The 22,565-nt window shown below is 39.2% G+C and overlaps 1 protein-coding gene across 3 annotated transcripts in view; it reads left to right on the top strand.

Moving 5' to 3' along the window:
* The window catches only part of DCBLD2 (discoidin, CUB and LCCL domain containing 2), a 55,915-nt gene that overhangs the window by 1,436 nt on the left and 31,914 nt on the right, over positions 1-22,565 (top strand). For 2 of the 3 annotated variants that reach the window (XM_064410011.1, XM_064410009.1), the window contains exons 2-3: positions 16,238-16,465; positions 22,234-22,371. In XM_064410011.1, the coding sequence (XP_064266081.1) occupies positions 16,238-16,465; positions 22,234-22,371 (366 nt within the window). Of the gene's footprint in view, positions 1-15,981; positions 16,007-16,237; positions 16,466-22,233; positions 22,372-22,565 lie in introns of those variants that run through there. The other variant, XM_064410010.1, reaches the window with a different exon arrangement.

Here is a 22,565-nt window from a genome sequence, read left to right as displayed (position 1 = left end):
TATAATGGAGGTGGAGAAGAACCTATTGAGGCGGCTTCCAGTCGGGCTATGCCCAGTGGGCTGCCTTGGCCAGGATATCTCAATGGTGCTCAGCACAGAGTCCGAGTTCCCAAGCAGCTGCTAGCCGCAAGCAACCTTAGGCAGCTCAAGTGATATCAGCTCTTCGTGATTATTAGCTCTTTGTGATTTCAGCTCTTTAGCTTGCTGGTGCCACAGCAGATGCAGGGAGAGAGAGGAGAAGGCTGTGTGAGGTTCCGAAGAATTCTTTATTGCAGATCTCCATGAAGATTCTCAGTGACAGTTCTGCTAAACCAGGCAGAATTAGGGGTTTATATACCTTACAGTGGTTTTGGAAATTGTCCATTAGTAAGGGTCAGGGGAAAGTGACCTATAGGTTTACAGAGAGGTAAGCAGGGTCCAAAGGCAGAAGAGAGGGGCTTCTAAGGCCCAGTCATCATGACTTGGCATTTCCTAGCTCAGGCTTCTGACCTCCAAGGAGGCCTTGCAGGCCTTAGGACTGCTACAATAACCCATTTGTTTTTGAGAGGAAATTGGGCTGTTTTAACAGTCTGTTTTTTGAAGATAGCTGCTGGATGAGACAGGCAGCAGCAAGGTGTTACTTCATGCTGTAGGAGCATCATGCTTGTGCTGACCTGACACTTGTGTGACCTTTTGGTGATCAGACTGAGTTTGTTATTCTAGGAGAAGACTGAAATAACTGTGTGGATAGGGAAGAGTCATAATTTACCTGCATATGATCGAGTCAGACTGGCTCACTGAGTAGTCAGGGATGTGTTAGAGGGAGTGGGACCATGCAGCAAGAAGAGGAGCTTGTGAGGACAGCAGGCTTTTAGGTATGTGTCAAACTTCATCTTTCTGTACTTTGGGTAACTGCTGAAGACCTTCTACCCAGCATTTCAATTAGCAATGTTTCTCTAGTTAATGCTTAAAGTTAGCTCAGAAGTTTCACTTTTGAGCAGGAGGGGAACCATTCTATTGACACGTGTCATTTTATTTGCTAACAAAAGCAGAGCTTGTTGTAAGGTGGGGGACTCTGCTATTGTCGAATATAATGCTTTAATATGAGAAACTGCTAGAGCTTCTCAGAAGAGTTCTGCTAGTGAGGGACTGTTTCCTTGCCAAAATATTTTCATTTATCTTATTCTAGAGAAGGTTAGGGAGCCTATGTCCTGTATCGCTAAATGCTGGCATAATTCTAATTTGGCTAAGGAATCCCATATAGAAATGAAGCTGTTGCCTAGCTCTTGAAAGTCTGTACAAAGTTACTACTCAAATAGGGCATTAAATTTGTGATCAGGCTTCTAAGAGAATATCTTGATTGACAATGAAAGTAAACAAGATGGAAAATTTTGCAATTAAAGGTGCTTTTAAGCTCTTTTATAAAAGTACAGTGAGTGATACTGTGTAGGAACCTAGCCTTGTTCATTACCTTAGAGAGGCTGATCCTCTGTTACTAAGTAACTGTTAATTTTTTTTTTTACTGTTCAGCAGCTTTAAGCCGCACATTAAACATGGTATTTAAATGTTTTTCTGAAGATAGAGTTTTCATTTCTCAAATACTTTTCTGTAGAGCACCTTACTGGTATGAAGTGATTTAAAAATAGCATTATTTTGGTCGACATGAAGCTTGGTTTTAGTATTTGGTCAAATGGTGCTCCTCTCCTTCCAGACAGCAGCAAACTGAGAAATGAAAAAGTACAGGTATTGCTGTGGTGAATATGTTTTTCACAGTAGTGCACTGTATTATCTTGTAGGATTCAAGTGAAATTTTTTTCAGTCTATCATATTTAAAATCATTCAGTGTATGTAATTCAGAATTCCTTGGTCAAGGACTTGAACTTGAATGTGTTGTTGTCTTCGAAAATTGAGCATTTTGTATTAGCTCTAACACCTTCAGAAGCGCCCTGTGCTGCATTTCATAATCTTGTGCCTTGGGGACTGTCTAGCTGACGGCTGTGCAAGTCAGCTCTTGTGATTTTTGAAACAGTTGTGTAGTGATTCTAGATCCTGGTTGCAAGGAAATTGATATTTGAAAAATACATTAGAGGATTTTTTTGTTTTTCTTGTAATTGAGCAGGTGTGAATGAAAGCAAGAATGAAAGCAAGCCAGCAGCTAAGCTTGCTGCTCTTAGTGGATTGCATTTTGAGAAACAAATTTGGTATGGTCTGTTCATTAACCGGGTTTTTTTATAAATGTAGAAAAACACAGCTAGAGGAGGAATGATTGCGTAGCTTTCATCAAAGTAGATGTAGAATAATGTGTCAGTAATTTTGAAGGTATGAAGCTTGTAGGGTCTGTAGAGTAAGAACGTTGTTAACACAGAAACTAATTTGGTGGCCATCTGTTGGGATTCCTAATGGATACCAATGTACCTGTAAAACTGGGGAAAAGTGCCTAAAGTTAAAAGGAACCTTTTATTCTGAAGCTGTTCCCCAGTGACTTGAAGCAGATTTATTTGCAGGTTTAAAAAAAACCAAAAACCTAGCATTGGTTGCTTGTTTTTGAATGAGATTCCCATATTTTGTTCTAAACAAATAGCAGCCCATCAGGATGTTGTTGTATGCTCAAGCCTTGTTGAAGAAAATGCAAAGAACTGAATCACCTCTGTAGCTTAAAAATGTTTGCTGCAGTGTAGCCGAGAAAAATAATTTCTGAATGTCTGGTGCTGAGTTAACGTCATCTGAAAAATAAAGTGAAAGAACTAATGTCCCTGTGCACATTGAGCCTCATGAAATGGTTTCCCATGGCCTTGTATTCGGGGTCTCAGCTGCAGTATTCGTGGATCATTTGTGTTTTCCTTATTTCTCATCAGTTCCTCGGTGTGCTCTCCTCTCCACAGTGTTCCTGGTCTCACCTCTGCTTGTCCCTCCCACAGGGAGTAGGCAGTGGTGGCTCTGGCTGTGGCCAGTCCAGAACTGGGCAGGTGCTGATCCGTCAGCTGTAGTTTGGGGAGAAGGAATCAGGCAAAGAGAAGATGGTTCTAGCTACATATCCAGCGGCTGAGCAAGATGAAGGGAGACTGCAGCTTCTCCTTCAGAGTCCTGGAAGAGATGATCTCTGGCTATGCCAGGGGCTGACAAAGGTTCCAGCTGCTGGGATAGCCCATTGCAGGTGTGTCTTTTTCTGCTGCAGAGAGCTCTGGGCATGTGAATACAGAGCACTGCCACAAAACCGTCTGTCACATGAGCGATTGCCATGTGCTGCCTTGCACACAAATGCCAGTTTTTATTCTTGCTAAATTAGATTGGGTGGTGTCTCACTGCTCTTTGTATCTGTTGTCCTTGGCTGGGCTCATCTGGAAGAAAGGGAGTCCCAGCCAAACTCAAAAGGAATTATTTTGGTTGAAAAGACCCTCAGATCTTTGCATGGGAGATTTATTGTCCCTCAAATTAACATGAGATTAAGTGTTTTATGAGGAGTAGGGCAGTGCTCTAATTAACTGTTTTGCTTTTTTAATGGCACAGTTTTACTTAAGAGTGCAAAATGTTTTGAAGATGCAGTTGTACAGCTTGAGGATTCAGGGATTGGTACTATTTAGGCAGGACTGCTGAGCCAAATCCCTTTCATCCCTGTGTTGAGAAATATGGAAGAATTTTTCAAGACCAGGGCTTAAAGTTACAGTAGGCTTTTTCAGGTTTTCTGATGCTCTTTTTAACATCCCAGCATTGTGCCTTGAAGATATATTTAGAGAGGAGGAGCAGTGCTGTAAAGAATTTTGTGGAGGAATGCTGTTCCTGAAGGGAAGTGAGCTGGTACTGGAAGTATAGACCTAACAAGAGTGGATGGATATTCTTTACTTTTGAAAACAAGAATCTCAGCAACATTATTTTTCCCCCTCCAGTTAATGAGCCTTATTTGAAGTGGGTGTGTGAATCTGTTTGGCAAAACGTACACCTGTGTGTTCTGCAGAGCATCTTTTCTGGGAGGGTGCCTCCCAGTACTGGCTTGGTTCAGCCCAGCTCATCTGGGAGCCTGTTGAGTTTGTGCTAGCGCTGTGTGTTCCTGTAAAGAATGAAGGAATCACTCTTTTGTGTAAATACCCTTTGTAGCCCTCATGCTCATGAGAATGTTCTGCAGTTTGGATATAAAGCAGTACAGTGCATGTTGGTTTTATATATATAACTATATGTCTGTGGCTATAAAAATCAAGCATCTAAGCTGGTGTTAATAAAGGAATGTAAGTGTTCTTTCAGAAGCTTGTATGCTGTTCCTGTGTGCATCTCAAGCCAGTGACCTAGCATGTTAGTGCAATCTTGAGGAAAATTATTTTCCTGCTGCTGTATGGAGATGTTCAGCTTTCAAGGTTTTCAGAAGTGTTTTCTTATGTTATTATTATAATAGAAAAATAAATGTCTCATTTCTCTGCAATTCTGCCAGCCTGCTTTATGCAGTGGGAAATGATGTGTTAGGTTTTTAATGCAATCACTGCTGCTCTGTGTAGTTTAAGTCATCAGCTGGTTAAGGGCTGCCTTGAATGCATCAGCTTTCATAGGTCAGATAGTCAGCAGTTCAAATGCAATCCTTGTTGGAAATGTTTTTCTGTGTATTGTGAAATGTTTCTATATTGGTTATTTTATTCATATTTTGAAAGGCTTTTTAAAAAGCCATTGATTGTCACCCCCCTTTTATAACTGCACCCTGCGCTTTGGGAAAGCCTGGAATTTGTTTTGTAGTCAAAGTATTTCCTTCCCTCCTGCATTTTTTGACTGAGTTGCTGTTAGATTAATTTCTCTAAATCAAATATTATGGAACATTCAGCATCCTTTTATTTAAGACAGTGTAGTTGAAACTATAGTCCAAGCATAGCGTGTGGATTTGTTACTAAACTGAAGTTCGGGAAGATAGAGAGGGAGAGCAGGGGTAATAGTGATGTAGAAGGCCATGTGATAACTTGTATTAAGATAAAATTTTCAGTCCTGGGTTTTTTTTTATATACAGAATGGTGGGTTGTTACCTGTGAAGCTTGTTCATTAATGCAGTAATGAAATATCAAATTTTGCTAAACTGAATCCTTTACCATCCATTACTGGAGGCAAACAGTTTGAATTGTGATATTTATAGTCTGTTTGAGCTTGTTGATTTATAACTGAACACTTTGTTATTTGAAACAAAAAATATACGTGAAAATTTTATAGTGACTTGACGTTTGGGCCACAGAATAACACAGATTTTGAAAATGGCTTCTGGTTCATGCATTTTTTGTCTAGTGCATGAAAAAAAAAAAAAAAACAACCCAAAAACCTGAACACCAGCCCTTGAATGGGTAAAAAGCATTTAACCTGTGCTTTCTTTTCTAGCTTGTACTTTCTGGTGTTTCCCTGCATGACCACTTAGTTTCACTTGGTGAAGAGTTGAAAGAGGATAACATTCCTCTGTGGTTCCTAACTCTGCAAAAATGAAATTAAAGCAGATAATTTGTACTTGTTTATCTATCTCACTATTTCAATCAATTGTATCATGGAATTGTAACACAGTCATTTGGTGCTGCTTATGGCATTTGCATGCTTCCTGTTGGCATTTCTTCAAAATCTCTGTGTTTGGAGTTGTCACTTCTGTTTGGGTTATATTCTTTTTTCTTTGCCAATATCAAAATAAAAATAAGTTTCAGTGAGTTAGTAGTCTGTAAAGTTTGGACCACCACAGCTGGTGGATACTGAAGCTCAGTGATTAGTTATCTCTTTGATTTTGGTGAGTTGAGTTGCATCCTGAAAATCAAGCATATAAGTGTTCATCTTTGTAGTAAGTGAGAACTCATCCCTCTACATATTTTGTTGCAAGTTTGAAGTATGACTGTGATTTGAGGTGACCTCTCTAACTACAAAACAACTGGAATATATTTGCAGTAGCAATGTGAAATGCAAGTCCACGAACCATTAGAAGTGCAAGGATTCTTAGCAGCCTTTGGCAGTTGCTTCTAAAAAAGTACATTCTTTAGAAGAAAAAGAATTGCTGGAAGCAGAATATGTATAAATGGGGGCTGACTATGCACATGTCAGGCATGCTTGTTTTTAGTGTTAGCTGATGTGAGGAGGATGCATTCGCCAGGTCACTGGTCTTTGTACAAGAGGTGTGCATTGTGACTCAGGTAATCATTATTTCCCTACAGTTATTTGACTGCTGATCTTAAGAACCTCTGTTCTCAGTGTCTTACTGAAAATGCAAACTTCTGTCCTGTGAGTATCCCACGCTTCTTGTTTTTGAGTAGTGTCACAGTTAGGAGGTCCCAGTTCTGCACCATGGCTGCGATGGTTGCATATGTTGCTATCGCATTAGTAAATGTCATGGAAGCCGAACCAAGTTGGTGAACTCAGTTGTGTCATTCCTGGCAATTCTAGTAGGTGTGTTTTTAAGAATGTCTTAGAAACAGATGGGGTGGGGATGGGGGGTTGTTTTTGTATTTTGTTGTTTTCTTCTCCAGGTGTTTAAAGCATGCTAGCTTTAGAAATAGTTAAAAAGTCTCTTTTCATCATGCCTTTGCCAAAGTCTGAAAACGTTCTGGAAAGAAATTTAATGCAACTTCCTGAATTCCCCTTAGAATAGTCACTAACCAACTCTTAAGTAGTCAAGGTGTACAAGAAATCATATTTTAGAGGGCCTTTCTGTGCTTCAGTACACTATGAAACCATCATTGTGTAAAATGACTTATAAATTCGGATCACTCACGTTCAAACTTGATGCTTTTTTTCTTTTTGAGAGTGTCTAGAGTTTTTTTATTTGTGTTGTTTTTCAATATTTATTTTTTTTATATTTCTCTGACATTTTCTTTATGCCAGAGTTTGTCTTTCATTGGCAAAACTGTATTACAGTGGTTTTGTTAATTGTAGTATTAAAGAAAAAAAACAAATTCTATGTGGGGATATTTGATTTTGTTAACATTTTTCATTGTTCAGTAAAAGTTTTAAATTAGTGTATAATGTTTTAACATTTTTCATGATATGACAACTTGATTCAACTAATCACAGGAGACTGCCTTATTAACCATATTCCATAGATCACGCATAATTTATGAGCTGAAAAGTGGAAATAAAATCAATGGTCAGATCATCTGTATGTTTTATTAAACACTCCCCTTCCAACTTCACATCTTCACTAGTTAATCCCACCTCTAAATCTTCCTCCCAGCTGTTCAAGTTTTCTAAATATACTTTTAGCTCAAGGAAGAGGTTTTGTTATCTAGGATTGGAATATTATCCATCAGAATGACAATTCTTGCCAGCTACTTATCTTTGGATTGTCAGTCTTCCTGGAATTTAATGGATTGTGCATGAGGTCACATGGATTCTCTTAAAATTTTTTTCCCCAAAATGATTTTTCTGATAGAATCACTTCTTAAAAGCCGCCCCTCTGATTTTCTTGTTTCTTTACTTTAATTGCTGTCAGAGGTAATAATTTGATGCATTCTTGTGAATACTACTAATGGTAGAAAAAGAAACTTGAAAAGCTTGACATACTTCTGAGAATGGTTGTGAGCAGATAATTCTTCTGTCATGGTTTCTAAACAGGAGAATGGTGTAAATGCTTCCCAGAGTGATGCTGTCAGTCATCAAACTGTTTATTGTGACCTGACATTTAATCAAGGTTTGTGTATAAATGTTCTATAAAATTATTCCAGATTTGGAAAAGGATAATTATTTTTCATTCCTAAGTACCCTTCTCTCTTCCTATTCAGTGATCCATTTGTGATTTTCCTAAACTTAGATCAGGCCATCATCAGACCTCAGATGTTGCTTAACTGTAAGAGGGAATCTTTTCAGGTCTCTTAATTGAAAATTCTTGCAGTTTGGAGTAGGAGTACTTGTTTCAGTGCCCAGTTGCTGCTTTTGATGTTGAATGATAACACTGCACTGTTTAGCAGTTGTGTCACAGCTCTCTGTATCTTCAGCAAGACTGTAGCCGGTTAAAGTTATTTTAATTTTGCTCCAGAATGGTTAAGATATGAAGAAAAACATCTTGCCTTGTTCAGTGTGGTGGAAAGAAGCCATTGGTGCTTAATTTTTCTTTTGCGAATCTGTGAGTTTTGTGATAAACCAAGAAACCCTAAACCACACTATCTGTTAAATTCTATTTTTATGGAATTTTTTAAAATTCTATGCAATATTTTATGCAATATTTTAAATTCTATTTTATGCAATTGTGTACAGGTGTCAAAGTACATTTCATCATCTCAAGGGTAGAAAGAGGAATGCGTTAAATTGAATGCTTTTGAACACTTGTGTACTAAGTCCAGTGATGATCAGTTTTTGTCTTTTTCCTAAGTATAATTGAAAATCTCAAATAAAGCATTTCTGTTACTTTATGTCTTCATTTTTGAAGAGATGTTTTCAAATTCTCCAGTCCTCCTACATGAGGCATCATTTCCTTCTTGTCTTGCTGCGAAGAAGATGCAGCAAAGCTGATGGACAAACTTAAAGTTCACAGTTTTTACTGAAGCTTCACACACTGACTTCCTAAATGCTCTCGCTATACTTTTTATGATAAATTTGGCACTTAAAAATGGTGACTTAAACATTTAAATTTACTGTCATCTTCCTAGTTTATCATCTTGTTATTCAGTAATACATAATGCTTATTTTATTGGTTGTATTCATATAGGGTCAAAAGTGTGGCAACATCTTTGTTTTAAGGAAATATCTACAGGGCAAAATTAAGAATGAAGTGCCTTTTAGAACAGATTGTGTATTAAATTTTGTGATGCTAGAATGAAGCCAAGTCATTCAAAATGGGGAAACTCCAAATAGTCCCCATTGTAATTTTGAAATTAGATTAGAAAATGAATTTTAGAAATCAAGATGATACTATATACCACCTACACTGGGAGAAGGAACTGCTGGTGCACAGATGTGGAGTGGGACTGTTTCATCAATTGGATTATAACCTTTAAAGAGGGTTAGAAATACATGTAAAGTCTCTCTTCTTGGTGCAGCTGTGGGGTGCAAATAGCAGAAGCGGGGTTTTATGGGCAAGAGCGGGGCTGGTACAAAGGGGGAAAAACCAATCAGTCCCAACAAATCTGCATGGGGTTCCAAGGCATGCTGAGAACTCACCATGACCATGGAGGATTTCTCAATCCCAGGAGGGTTTGAGAAGATCTTTTCATAGACCATTCAAGGGATACCTCTCCAAGGGAGAGGGATGGCATGCCTATCTGTCTCCACAGATACCCAAACCAGGAGCTTCCTCCCTGCCAGCTTCTGTTGATTCCGTGGTACCAAAAACTATTCTTACCTGTGGCTGCTGCTGTCTCCTCCCTGTCCTTGCCTTGCATCCTCTGCATAGCTCAGGCTCACTGGCTGGTGGGCCATGCCCATCCTTCACCTAGCAAAGGGCAGCTGGTATGGGAAGCTGGGCTGAGAACTGGGCTGCAGCCCAACAGGGGTGCAGTGAGCACTGGCAGTGGGTTGGGGCAGGGAAAAGGCAGCAGCTCCTGAGATGCAAGTTGGTGCTGCCACCATGGATCTGCAGGTTAGGCTGTGCAGTCTCATTTATTAACTGGAAAAAGAAGGGGGAAGTGTTGAGTGTAGTGTTACTTTAGCATGTGAATTATTGGTATGATTGGACAACTTTTTTGCCTGTTAGTTGACATATATGAGGCTTGTGAAATTTCATGTGGTCCTCGTGTGGGGAGGAGTTTGAAGAACTTCCAGGAGGTTTGAAGCTCATTCTGACCATTACCATTGCTTATTGTCATAGTGTTTTGCATGACTGTCTGTGTGTTATTTTTCATTTATTCATCATCTGTGTTTCTGTTGTGTAGCGCTTAAGGCACTGAAGCACAACAGTGTTTATTTTTAAGAACATCTTGATGCAGATTGCAAAGTAAAGACTGTATCTTGGGAAGTGGGCATGTGCCAGCCAAACAAGACACAGAGCGTGAGTGTCACTGTGAGTAAGTCCAGCCAGCAGATCAGAGGGGCTTCTGCATTACGTACCACTGAGCATACTGTTCTCTCACAGATTCCTCATGTAAATCACTTTTCACCATGCCTAGCCTGTCCTTGTAGGCTCCTTTTGCCAGCATACTATTTAAGCAAGTCATAGCTGTCCCTGGGGACTTACATAGTTTCCCTGGCATCAGTAAGTGAGAGCATTGCAAAACAGTCTTACACAGCTGATGTCTCTTCTGTTCTTCTAGTAGTAGTCAGTTCAGTTAGTACATCACAGCACAGGAAGCACATGTCTTACCTGCTCTGACAACTTAATAATTTTAGATCATTATTTTTAAATGGTATCATATTTTGGATGCTAAATTTAGGATTCCTAAGTGTTACCCTTTTGTATAAAATTTAGTGGCTGATAGCTAAGACTGGAGTTCCAGAGAGGATGATTGTAAAGCTGCATGTACAGATTAAAATAATAAAGTGCTGATTATCACTAGCCCAGCACATGGCCCATATTGTAAATGAAAACAGTAAAATTTTGTTGTAATGGCATATTAAATTTTGTACTTTTGCTGTAAGAACAAGAATCAGCCTCTGTCTCCTCTCACCCTCTCCTGTTAGTCCACTGAGCTGCCAACATTTTAGAAAGCAAAATGCTTATTGTGCCTTTGTCCTGTCTTTGTTAAACCTCATCCCATAATTTCATTAACTGTCTAAGGGTACCCCACAGCAGGTAAATCAATCCAAGCTGAGTGAGTCATAATCCCACCTGCCCTCTTACTCCTTGCCCTGCCATTGGCAGTGTCACCAAGAGCTACCTCAGAGAGCTGGGTTGACGAAACCCAGCATGGTGGCAGTGAGTTGGGGCATGCTCTGAAGCCAGCTTGTTCCTCAAGCCAGTGCACCACTGTTCTCAGGGTTGGGATGGTTTTTGCCTCTCTGGTTGGCATTCAAGATTGTTTAAAATGCAAACATGGGTTGGCAGTGCTGATGAAAGAAGCGGTTGCTGGTGTTCTCCTCTGAAGCCAGCTTGTTCCTCAAGCCAGTGCACCACTGTTCTCAGGGTTGGGATGGTTTTTGCCTCTCTGGTTGGCATTCAAGATTGTTTAAAATGCAAACATGGGTTGGCAGTGCTGATGAAAGAAGCGGTTGCTGGTGTTCTCCTACTGTCTTAACTCTCTGTCAAGGAAGGCATTGCTGCATATGCATACTCAAATAAATTTGGGGATTCATCTAGGTTAAAACCAACAGCTATTTTTATGCCAAGTCCCTGCTCTGATTGGCCATGTGGTTGCATAAATATTTGCCTGTGGTACCAGAAAGGGTGTAAGAACATGTGGCCAAAAGTGAGAGGCTTGCTTTTGTCTGTGGCTGTGCTGATTTAAACTGCCTTCAAGTGTTTATTGAGCTGTGGCCTTGCTTATGGCAGTGTGGGGTATTTTATGTTGTGAAACACCTGTAGTGGGATGAAATGCCCAAACCAGTTACTGTTACTGAGGCAAGTAAATGACATTAAGATCAAAGTGGACTGTGTGCTTGCTGGCTTGTTAAGAAAATTAATCCTGACAGTGGAACAGATTCCTTCCTGAAGAACATCACTCTGTGGAATTTGGTGGAAACAGCAGTGAGTTTGGAGGACACAAATAAGGGCATTTGAAAATACTTGGAAAAGCTGTTTGGAATTTGATGTCTCTGTGATTTAATTCCTCAGTGTTTCTTATTCATGGAACTCTTTTGTTCTTTGTGTAAACTTTCTTGTCCACACTGAGAAAAGCAAAAAGCTGATGCAGTGGCTTTTAGTGGTATGCTGAGGAAAAAGTAAGGAAATGCAGAGCACAGGAGCTGAACAGAAGAGGAGAAATTATAGTAATGCATTGAATCAGAAAGAGTTGTGTATTTGAAGTTAAAATGAATGTTTTAAAATAACCTTTTTTGCCTACATGACTCTTATAGGTTTGTTTAGTTAAAAAGTTTCAATTACATCCAATATTTAGTCACAAACATACAGAAAATAATAGCTTATATATGTAAACTCTTCTCAGGAAACTCACTGGTTAAATTGAGTCTGTTCAAAAGGCAGTGCCATGTGTTAAAATTGAGATTGGTGTTTTGATATGCATCAGCTGTGCTTTATAGGTTATAATATTGAACTGTCTAATGTCTTTATCATTCACTCTTCTCCAAGTCAGGAATGGGAAAATATTCACTGGTCTAAAAAATTATTTTAAACATGTTTTGATAGTGAGTGCAAGCTTAGCATTCACTAACAGCAGCTGTTCTCCAGGGGGAAAAGCTGTGATTGACTTCCACAACTACAAAGTATAGTTAATTGGTTTTTTTTTGGATTTTTGGTGGGTATTAATAACTTAGCACCCACTCCTGCATGTTCAGTATTCTTTCATTTTATTAAATTCCACATATTCTTCAAGTATAAAAATCCTGTAGATTTGATATCTTTGTGTTGGTCTGAGTCCTATATTTTGTTGATGTAAAGAACTTGGCACTAGTGATTTGCATGATTGCATCAGACATCAGTGTGCCATAGCACAGGGGTCATATGAACTCCTTCAGGAGCGTTCATCCAGGCTGCATTCAGAGGTGCCTGCAGAGGAAATGGATCCTGCTTCTGATGGCAGCAGTCTGCCTTCCTCTGTCAGCTGCTTAAGAGGTGCCCATGTTTCTAACACAAGTTTTGGTGATAAGCTGAATTTTTCCTCTTTGCTGTGAACTTGGTCCCCAGGACATGTGAGAATGGATGCACATCTGTGGCCCCTCCACGTGTTAGGTGTGATGTGTGCACACCAGTGACCTGGTGCTTCTACAAAGGGCTCTATCCATCTATCTATCCATCTATCTATCCATCTATCTATCTATCTATCCATCTATCCATATCTATCTATCCATATCTATCCACCTACCTACCTACCTAGTGTGGGAGGCCTGTAGTCTGACAGAGAAGTCTGAAAGAAAGCAGGAGACTTGTTCAGCTGTGTACTGACAACAGAGGTTGTTAACCCATCCAGGAATAATTGATTATGGGATTTATGTCTGTCTTCTGTGTGTTCTTAGATATTTTATTCTCACAGGTTAACAGAAGCAAAAGATTCTGTGGCACTTAATGACTTGCACATTAACCAAGTGACTACTGTCCTATATATGCTGCTGTAGTGAAAAGAATTGTACTTTTCTTGGAGAAATTGCTGACTATTGCAGATTACTCCCTTGATGCTGGATGTGTATGTGTCTCTGGAGTTCATCAGTGATGTTTAAAGAAGTGTGGTAGAAATGATGAAGCACCACATTATATGGAGAGGCTAAAGAACTGCCCTTTTATAGGCATATACATCTTAAGCAAGATGGATCTGCAAGTTTCACTGGAATTGTGATTTTTAAAATTTTCCAAATAGCTCATGAGTGATGCTACTGCCCTTGGCAGACTGTATATGCTATGGTAATCTTCAGATTCTTCAGGCATGAAGTGTCTGGCATTTCTGTTATCACTAACCTAAATGAAATACAATAAAAAGATCTAAAGTGTCCATTCAGAATAAGCTACTTTTGAAAACTGACTTCATAGCAAGATGCTGCAGTTCAGCACAACGGTTTTTCCTTCCCCTGCCTTTCTAGTATGATTTGACAGCAGGTTTTTAATATGCATAGAGGAGTATTTTTCCTCTCATGTTTTTAAGAAAGCCTACAACACAAGGGAGGTTTCAGATTCACATTTCCATTAAATTATGTGAAGGAAATTAGTTTTTCTTTTTAGCCATGGGAAACAAGACATTGTTCCAAACTGCAAGAGGTAATGTTTAATGATGTGTCTTTAAAAGAAAAGTCCCAATTTTAAAAACCTAAAATATTTTATTTGCATTTTCTCACCTAAATCTGTTTAGTTGTTTTGGAGCTCTTTTGCTTTTTTTCATCAGAAAGCTGTGCAGAAAACATGCACATTGCAGGTATTGTTTCATGACAACTCAACAGCAAGCTAGCAGAGAGAAGTGTTTAAATGAATGTTAGGCATGATCTTTTCTAGTTTTATCTGGAGAAATTTACAGCTTAAACACATTTTGGGTCAAAGAGGAGACACAGGCTTTTCTTTGTCTTTGCTTTCCAGCAGCATAGGCTTAAGATGCAAGAAGGTGGAGAAGAATCAAAGATACAGAATCATGTGCGTTATTGGTATTCTTGGTTTTAAGAAATAGTATTTGTGTGGTGACTGCATTGCAATAACAGGCATATTGAAATGAGAAATAATTAACTTCTGAGCATTATAGTTCATGCAAGGATTTTTATTTTTCTTAAAATGCATTCAGAACAGTGTATCTGCCCATAGAGGTGAATGCTACTATGATTTCATATTCAAAAGGCCACTGTGTCAGTGTATTTGCAGAGTATTTTCAATCTGTGAATGAATAAGCAATTGCTTACCCCATCACAGGACAGGAAAAGCAGAGAACTGGTTAATGGCTCATTGCTTTTGTTTAGGACATAGCCTAAAACTGCTGCTTGTGTTGATAATTATTTTTATATCTACAATAGAAAGAGTTTTGAAATGCTAGCTCCGTATATCACCATGAATATATTTGTTGGTTTTTGTTGTTAATGTAATAAATTTCATGCATTTTGTAGTCTATGTGAGTATTTGCTTGTGAAAATTTTACTAGAAAAGGAATTTTTTATTGTTAAGTGTTAGCATATTAAGACTAATCAGAAATCTGACATTTGAGTGCTTAGTCGCTAATAAACCAAGGCCATACAGACTCTGCATAATAAAGCTTTCACTTTTCTTTGGTTTATAACATGCCTTTTGAAAGAAACCAGGATTATATTGAGATACAAAACATGCAGTTTAGTAATATCTCTTGATAATGTTCAGCAATGTTGTCTTGTGTTAGAAAAACTCTAACTTAGAAGAGTAATTGATCAGCTGTCATCCAAACAGAAATAATATTTGCCATGGGATAAAACAAAGTATTTTAAAGAAAATTGCATTAATGAAAACATGGCTGAAGAACAGCTTCACAGATACAAGTTTTAATTTTACTAAGCAGATATTCCAGTTAACTTTTCCAAGGATGTATCGTTCTCATTCCAGACTACTAGCAAGATAAACAGCTACAGTTTGCATCTGCATCCATTTATGATTCTGTTTTTACTAGCAGCACCTTATCTTTTATAGCATGCAGCTGTCTTTCAAAGTGCTCAGATTATAAGGAGAATAGTTTTTGTTAACAAAAAATTACTTGTATTTACAAGCAGATTAATCAGACCTAGTTAACTTAATCACAGGGGTTTGTTTTTTCCACATGGCTTCAGTGCATTGGACTTACTTTTCCACTCAGTCTTACATATAATACATTTAAGAATTTTGAAATTTAGTTGAATTTCTTAAGTATGTGTACAGTTTTTGTACCTAAAGCTCAGCTTACCTTTTTGTATTTAGTAGAGGAACTACACTTATTATTGTGTAATATGAAACACTTTTAACTGTCAAAACAAGTTTCTGTCAGTAGGAATCATGGTGATCATTGTCAATGTTACTCTGAGAGCATTCACATTTCTAAATCAGCACAGAAATTCTTGCACTTTTTATGCTACATACTGGGTGATATATATGTCTAGCTGTCGAGTAATCGAATTTATCAGTTTGCTCTTTATAATTTAGTATTGACAATACACAATTTGTGATATTGTTTTCCGTTCGTTAAATAAACTAGTTTTAGTACTGTGTTATGCTGTTTAAAATTAATACTCAAATATTAGGTAGAAGGCTCCAGGTTGGAGTCACAGGAAAATTCTGAAAAATTTAGTATGTTCTCCAATTGGGAGTGAATTGCAGGATTAAAATAGTGGCACAGTAGAAAACAACATATTTGCGGTTTGGTAGTGGTCAGAGGTTTTTTTAATATGCTGTATTTTATTTCCTGTCCAATGGCTTTCTACTTCTTTTTCATTGTGTTGTAAGTACAGTAAACCAGGAAAACCAATGTGCTCTTTTTTTATTGTCAGGTTTTTCTGTCCTTTTCAGCATCTGTTTCCTTCTGTACTGAGGTGTTGAGGAAATACAAAATAGCAGGGACACTTCCTGTACTGTCCATGCTGTTGTGTAAGTCATTATGGATCTCTTTCCATCTCATTGAGGAAGTTGTAGCAGCTCTCTGGTTGCCTGTGATGATAAGCTAAGCAAAAAGCTGTGGTAGTTAAGTGACATTTATCACCATTGCTGTGTCATTTGCATGTGAGTTACCTTGTAGTTTTCTCACAATGTTGTTTGTATGGTGTGATATGAGGCTTTGAAGATGAACGTGGGAGCTGATTTCTGTCTGTTCTTTCCTAGGTGACGGGTGTGGACACACTGTACTGGGCCCTGAGAGTGGGACCCTGGCCTCCATAAACTACCCCCAGACCTCTCCCAACAGCACTGTGTGTGAGTGGGAAATCCGTGTGAAGCCTGGGCAGCGAATTCAGCTCAAGTTTGGTGATTTTGATATTGATGATGCTGATTCCTGTCATTCCAGTTACCTGAGAGTTCATAATGGCATTGGCCCCAACAGGACAGAAATAGGTAGGAACTTTAATTGTCACCATTTGAGAACGGTTGTCTTGCGTAGAATTCAGATGTACTTTTGTTACTTTTGTTACTTTTTAACAGCAGCTGCATCATAAATGCAACACAGGTCCTGTAATAATCTCAGATTCTTAAGATTTTCAAAGGAAGCGCCACTGCAATATGGTGGTTTTTTTCTCTGACATTTCCTAGTAGCTTGTAAAGTTCTTGTAAGCAGTGAAGAGGGAACTGTAAAACTAGAAGCATCTTCATTAAAAAAAAGGTGTAGATATCTATATCTATCTATCTATCTAGCTGGTGTTAAAGGATGACCGGCTTCAAAATGCATATAGTCCAAATATCCTCCATCTTCTGATAATGTTCTTCGTTTTTGTTCTCTTCAGAATAATTTCATGACTAGTAGTCAGTGGGGTTGTTTTTGAATAGCAGTGTGATGTTCTCATCTACATCAAGGTGTATGTAGGGTGTTTAGACTCTAACGGTTACTTTGCATAAAACTCAAAATGAATTGTCATTCTTCTTTTTCTAAAATTAGCTATTATGCAGATGATCTTCATTTTCTTTCAAAGTTTTAATTTGGAGAGAGAGAAAAATATTTACTTCACTGTTTTTGTGCAATTCAAAGGCTGATCGCGCTGAAGTGAGTCTTTTTCTAAAGAGGCTAGTGGAGTGTTAGGTTTATTAACCCTCTTTTCCAACTGTTACCTAGGTAAGTGTGTGTGAAAATATGTGCTTGGAGCTGTTGAGCCAGACTTGGTCTAAAATAGGAAACACTGAATACCTTAAATGGCAAGGAACGTCAAGTTTTGATAAGGCTATTACTCACTTTCATAAGGGACTTAATGGGTTCAAGTAAATTCCTGCTTTATTGTTTCCCTTGCTTTTCAGCTGTGGCCTGCTGGTGTAGCAGCACAGTATGTTGGGGAAATATGTGTTGTTCTGCTCTTAATAAATTAAATCACAGGACAAACAGTGACAAGTACAGATGAGGTGAGGTTCGAGGGTTTTTTAATGTTTAAAGCAACAGACACTGGAGAGATTAAACAGTGATGTTATAAGTAAAAATGAAAATATGCCCAATTATAATTAAAAAAAAAAAACTAATTTATTTCGCGACCGTAATACAGTCCGGACCGCCAACAATCAAACGGACAGCATAACACTCCCGGGAGGTAAGCTGGGTGAGCATAGATATGGCCTCTATCGCACCAAATCCCCCTTGTCCACACCGGCTGCTCCGAGGCAGCGGTTCTTATACTCTTTAATTTGCCCGCAGCAGAATCCCTTTGTTTCTTTTTAGAGTTCTTCATATTCAAGTTGGTTTCTTTCCTCGGTCCGGGCTGCACAAAGCCTTCATCCGGGAACTGATTAATACATTTCCCCGATCCCCGGAATCTGGCATTCAGATGGCAGGTGTTGATGGCTCTGGTCTTCTCAGATAGGTATCTTGTCCAGGCCATCGTCTCTTGGGCATCACTGGCCACATGCTTTTGTGAATGCCCATCTCCTGTGCAGCTGAAGTTTCCTTCACATGTAAATGTTGTGGTGCCTCTTTGTCCATCTGCCGAAGTTTAGCCATCCTGAGGATAAAAATTTCTCCCTCTCCTTTCCCCTATGCACAGTAGGTTCGTTTTAAATATATTGTAAAAAATCATAGTCCTCTCTCTTCTAAAAGCTACAAGTTGTTTTATTATGGTTGTATGTCCATTTAGTTCCAAATTACCAGCAAGAAAAGGTGCCACTTTGTTTTCTGTCTGCTTACAATAAATTAGAGATACTTTTATGTAACTCTATCTGCATGAATTACTAACTATATCTCTAACAAGTGACTTGAATTTTCTTGGAAAAAATCTGGACTTATCCTAAGTTTTTCCATTCAAGACTACTGACATGGTCTAACATGAAAATACTTGTTTTACATAAAATCTGAAATTCAGTCATACCTTTTACCCTATTTTACCCAAAATGACTGTCGTGATTTGATCAGGAAGTGAGTTTATGAGAAGGTTGTGGTCAAACCAATCAGTGGCCAGATTTGAAAACTGGCACCTGATGTGGCCACCGGGGACCTGGATACGCCTCTGAGAACATACAGGGGTTAAAAGCAGAAGATTCCCAGAGGGACTGTCTCTTTTGAGTGTGGCGGTGAGTCGATCTGACTTCTTCCCCTGCCCAGCTGTGTCTGGGTGGGGGAGGGGAGGCCATGCAGCCTGTGGGAAGGGAGGCCGGAGCTCATGCAAAGTGCAGCGGTGGAGGAGACCCGGGATGTTTTGGGCAGCCTCCCCCTGGGAGATAATGATAGAGAGTCTGTGCTGGCTTGAAATTTGATATCTTGTGCCAGCACCAGGGCCAGGAGAAGAAGTGGCGGGGGCGGGGCAAGGTGCCCAGCCGCCAGCAGACTACGGCTGAAATTTTAACCCCTTCGGTGCTGACAGTGTAAGCTGTAAAAACATTGATCCTCCCCAGCTGAGAATTGAGAGGAGGATGGGCAAATGAGAAGAAGGCTTGTGTGAGTGAAGAAATGCCAGCAGATGAGAAGCGCCTAGGTGGAGGAGATGATTGGAGTGGCTTTGGCTGGACTTTTCTCTTACATGGACATGGGACGGAACCAATTTCTTCCTGTAATGTAGAGACTGCACCTTGAGGGAGATGGTTGGCCAGAAGCCAGGAGCGGCAAAGCTGTTGTAAAAAGAAGTAGAAGGAACAGAGACTGATGCGGAGGGTGTGGTGGAGCCCTCTGCCTTCAGCAGAGAAGGATCTCTGTTCATGAGGCCCCTCGGCCCCAGGGGGTGAAATATGGGGGGGACAGGTGTCCCAAAGGGTAAGAGGCTGCCACTTCTTGGAACGAGGCAAAGCGTTCTTAAAAGAACCTAACAAGCCATTTGGATCCGTGGACAGTGGTGAGAGCACTGGACATAGAAGGAAGATGGTCACCACGGCAGAGTCTCTCCAGGCAGCTGCCACGTGTGACAGAAGCACAGGAGGTTCCAGCTGTGTTTCCTGGGGAGGCCCATGGTGCAAGAGAGAGACTCCTCTCTCCTGATGAACTGGGGGGAGGTTGTGTGAAGGATGGTATTGGACTGAGAATTGAGTGTTAGAGGGGATTGAGTGTTAGAGGGGTGGGGGGAGGACGAGTGTTTTGGAGGTTTTCCATTGTGGATTATTGTATGTGGGTTTTTTTTTCTTTTTTTTTCCCCTCTTGTCTTTATGTTATAGATTAATAAAGTGTTGTGTTTTCCCTCCATTCCCAAGTTGGAGCCTGCTTTGTTCTGTTTCCCGGTCCCATCTCACGGTAACCATTTTGGAAATAACCTTTCATGGGGGCACTGGCATTGTGCCAGGGTCAGTCCATGACAGTGACTTAAAAGTTGGCTGGTTAGATAAAAAAATAAATTGTTAGAGGGTTCATTGAAAAAACAGAGAGTGTTTCTAATGAAGCTTTTAAGGGCTAGTGCTTATTCCAAGCCTTTTGAGTATTCATGAAGAAATCAAAAGAAGATTCAAATGCTCATTGTTAGGTTTGTCTCTAGTGTAAATGAGATCTAGAGAAGTTTATAAGATTTCAGTACAGTCAAATCACTATGCATCTGCAATCAGATATACTTATTTAAGACATGAGAGTTCCCTCTCCTGTTCCATTGTAGCTGTACAAAAGCACTCGGGATCCTTCAATGCATAAGTACAGACAAAATAGCAATATTACATCTTATGCACACACAGTTGACAGAGGTGTTGCTACAGTCATGCTTTGTCCATTCCTAGTGCTTGCTTTTTAAAAGATTGTCAAAAATCAGGCAAGAGACCAGGGAAGGGTTAGAAAAATTATTTATAGTCTCAAAAGTATGCCTTGCTATGAATCATGAAGCGCATCACTCTACAGTTTGTCAAAGGCCGTATGTCCATGGGCAAGCAGCACTGGAGACTTATCCAAGCTGGATTTAAATGGCTTGCACTGTGTATTTGCCTGAAGAAGGGGATAAATGGTGTTTTAAGAGGAGTCTCATGATGGTCACTCATATAACAAGATCCAGTGGCTGAAAACAAACTTTTAAAAAAAACTTTTCTGCTTTTTTATTAGAAGATACCCTTGCTTTGTTAAAAAAAATATGAAATAAGCGTCATCTAGAAAGCTCTGAATAATGACAGGAATTTGTACTTTAACTTTTAAATTTTTTAAATTATTTTGATAGTGTTTGGGAGTGCAGTTCACTTTTTAAAGGAAATTGACATACATATTATATTTATTTTGTATTCTATTTGTGAAGAGCTATTCCTGCAGGACTGTGTTACTCCACTTCCTCTACATTAGTATGGTAATTTGCCTTCATTTGAGAAAGGAGTCTTGCCTCTTTTTCTGCTCTTTCTGCTATATGATAACATACTCATTATGAGGAAAGCAAGTGGAATGATGAGCTAAAACAGAGGCAGTGTCATTTACTGCCGGTGATTATCCACTTTGCTTATCCACTGCAGAATCTTGAATAGGGTTATAGATGGTTTCTACAATATCGAATGATCATAGTAGCCTGTAGAACAGAAGATTATTTTTTCTAAACAAGTTAATTAACTGGTCAGTATCTTTACTAAAGCTTCTAGTTAGTAGGACTGGGGAACTCCATATTGACTGGGGCCTGTTTAACAGTCATTCATCCATTAATGTGGTATCAATTCTAGAACTTCATAGGACAAATACTGTCAATATCTGTGGACTCCAGCAGTTGAAATGGTGTTATTTTTGTTTATTTTCTATGGCAAGAGAGGCACCCAGGTACAGAACCTTTGTTATGTATTGTCGCAGGCGGACCCCCAACCAGGGAATAACATGCATTGACTCCATGATTGCAGAAGGCTGAACAAATGCTTTATTAAGCTATACTATATTATACTACATACTACACTATACTATACTAAAGAAAAACCCATGACTCTTACAGACAGTCACGACGCAGCTTTGACCTAACTGGTCAGTCAATCCAAAACACCATCACCAGTGTCCAGGTAACAAATCCCTTTTGGTAAGCAATCTCCACAACACGTTCCACATGTACCATACAACAGATGCAGCAAGTGAAGATAAGAATTGTTTTTCTGAGCTTTCTCACAGCCTTTCAGCTTCCCAGGAAAATCCTGAGAGAGAGAATTATGTCTCTCTATGTTCAAAGAATATGTGAATACCACAGTTATGTATTTAGGTGTGATAAAATAGAAAGTAAGCTAACTGGTAATTTATCTTAATGGTGCTTACCTGTGATATATGTATGGCACTGCTGCAATGCAGTGAGCTGTGCCTGCTGCTTTCCAGAATTAGGGAAAGTATGTGATAGAGTCACATGGAAGAGTCTATGAGGAGGAAGTGCTCCAGCAGCTTTGGGAAAAGGAGGGCTTTTTTCTCATTTGCTTCTGTAGATGCTTCTCATTGTCCTAACTTGATATTTTTCCTTGTGAGATTCCTCATATTCTTTGAAGCTCTGAGTATGAAGGTTATACATGGCTAGAGGTGAATGGGATAAGGTCACATTTATCTGCAGGTATTGGGGTATGTAAGACCTTTGACAGTGACAAAACAAATGTGGAACTCACAGTCTACCATTTGCTTTAAATGGTCACTAAGCATTATTTAGTGTCATTCTCATATATTTGCTTTTGAGTATACACTAGAACTAATGTGAGCCTACACTGCAGATGAAATAAGAGGCTGGAAATTGAATAAGATGCTTATTACATGTGATGTTTTGGGTCAATATTTGCTCTTCTCCTCTCCACAGGAAAATACTGTGGGTTTGGCTTTCAAATGGATGGTTTAATTACTTCAAAAAGTAATGAAGTCACAGTACAGTTCATGAGTGGAATTCACAGTTCTGGACGTGGATTTCTTGCAGCTTATTCAACCACTGACAAATCAGGTATTTATAATTATTTGGTGATTTTTCTCTGCTGGCAGAATTAGAGCTGTCTAGTAAAAACACAGAACCAGTTCATTTACTCCTACAGTCTTACAAATCAAATTCTAAAAATTTAGTACACTTTCATGATACTTCTGTGTAGGAAATTTGACTGCCTACCTAAAAGTTGCTGTAGTTCTAGAGAAATGGTATCA

This window comes from Passer domesticus, chromosome 2, assembly GCF_036417665.1.
Source record: "Passer domesticus isolate bPasDom1 chromosome 2, bPasDom1.hap1, whole genome shotgun sequence".
Lineage (NCBI taxonomy): Eukaryota > Metazoa > Chordata > Aves > Passeriformes > Passeridae > Passer > Passer domesticus.
This window is presented reverse-complemented; position numbering and strand designations above follow the sequence as displayed.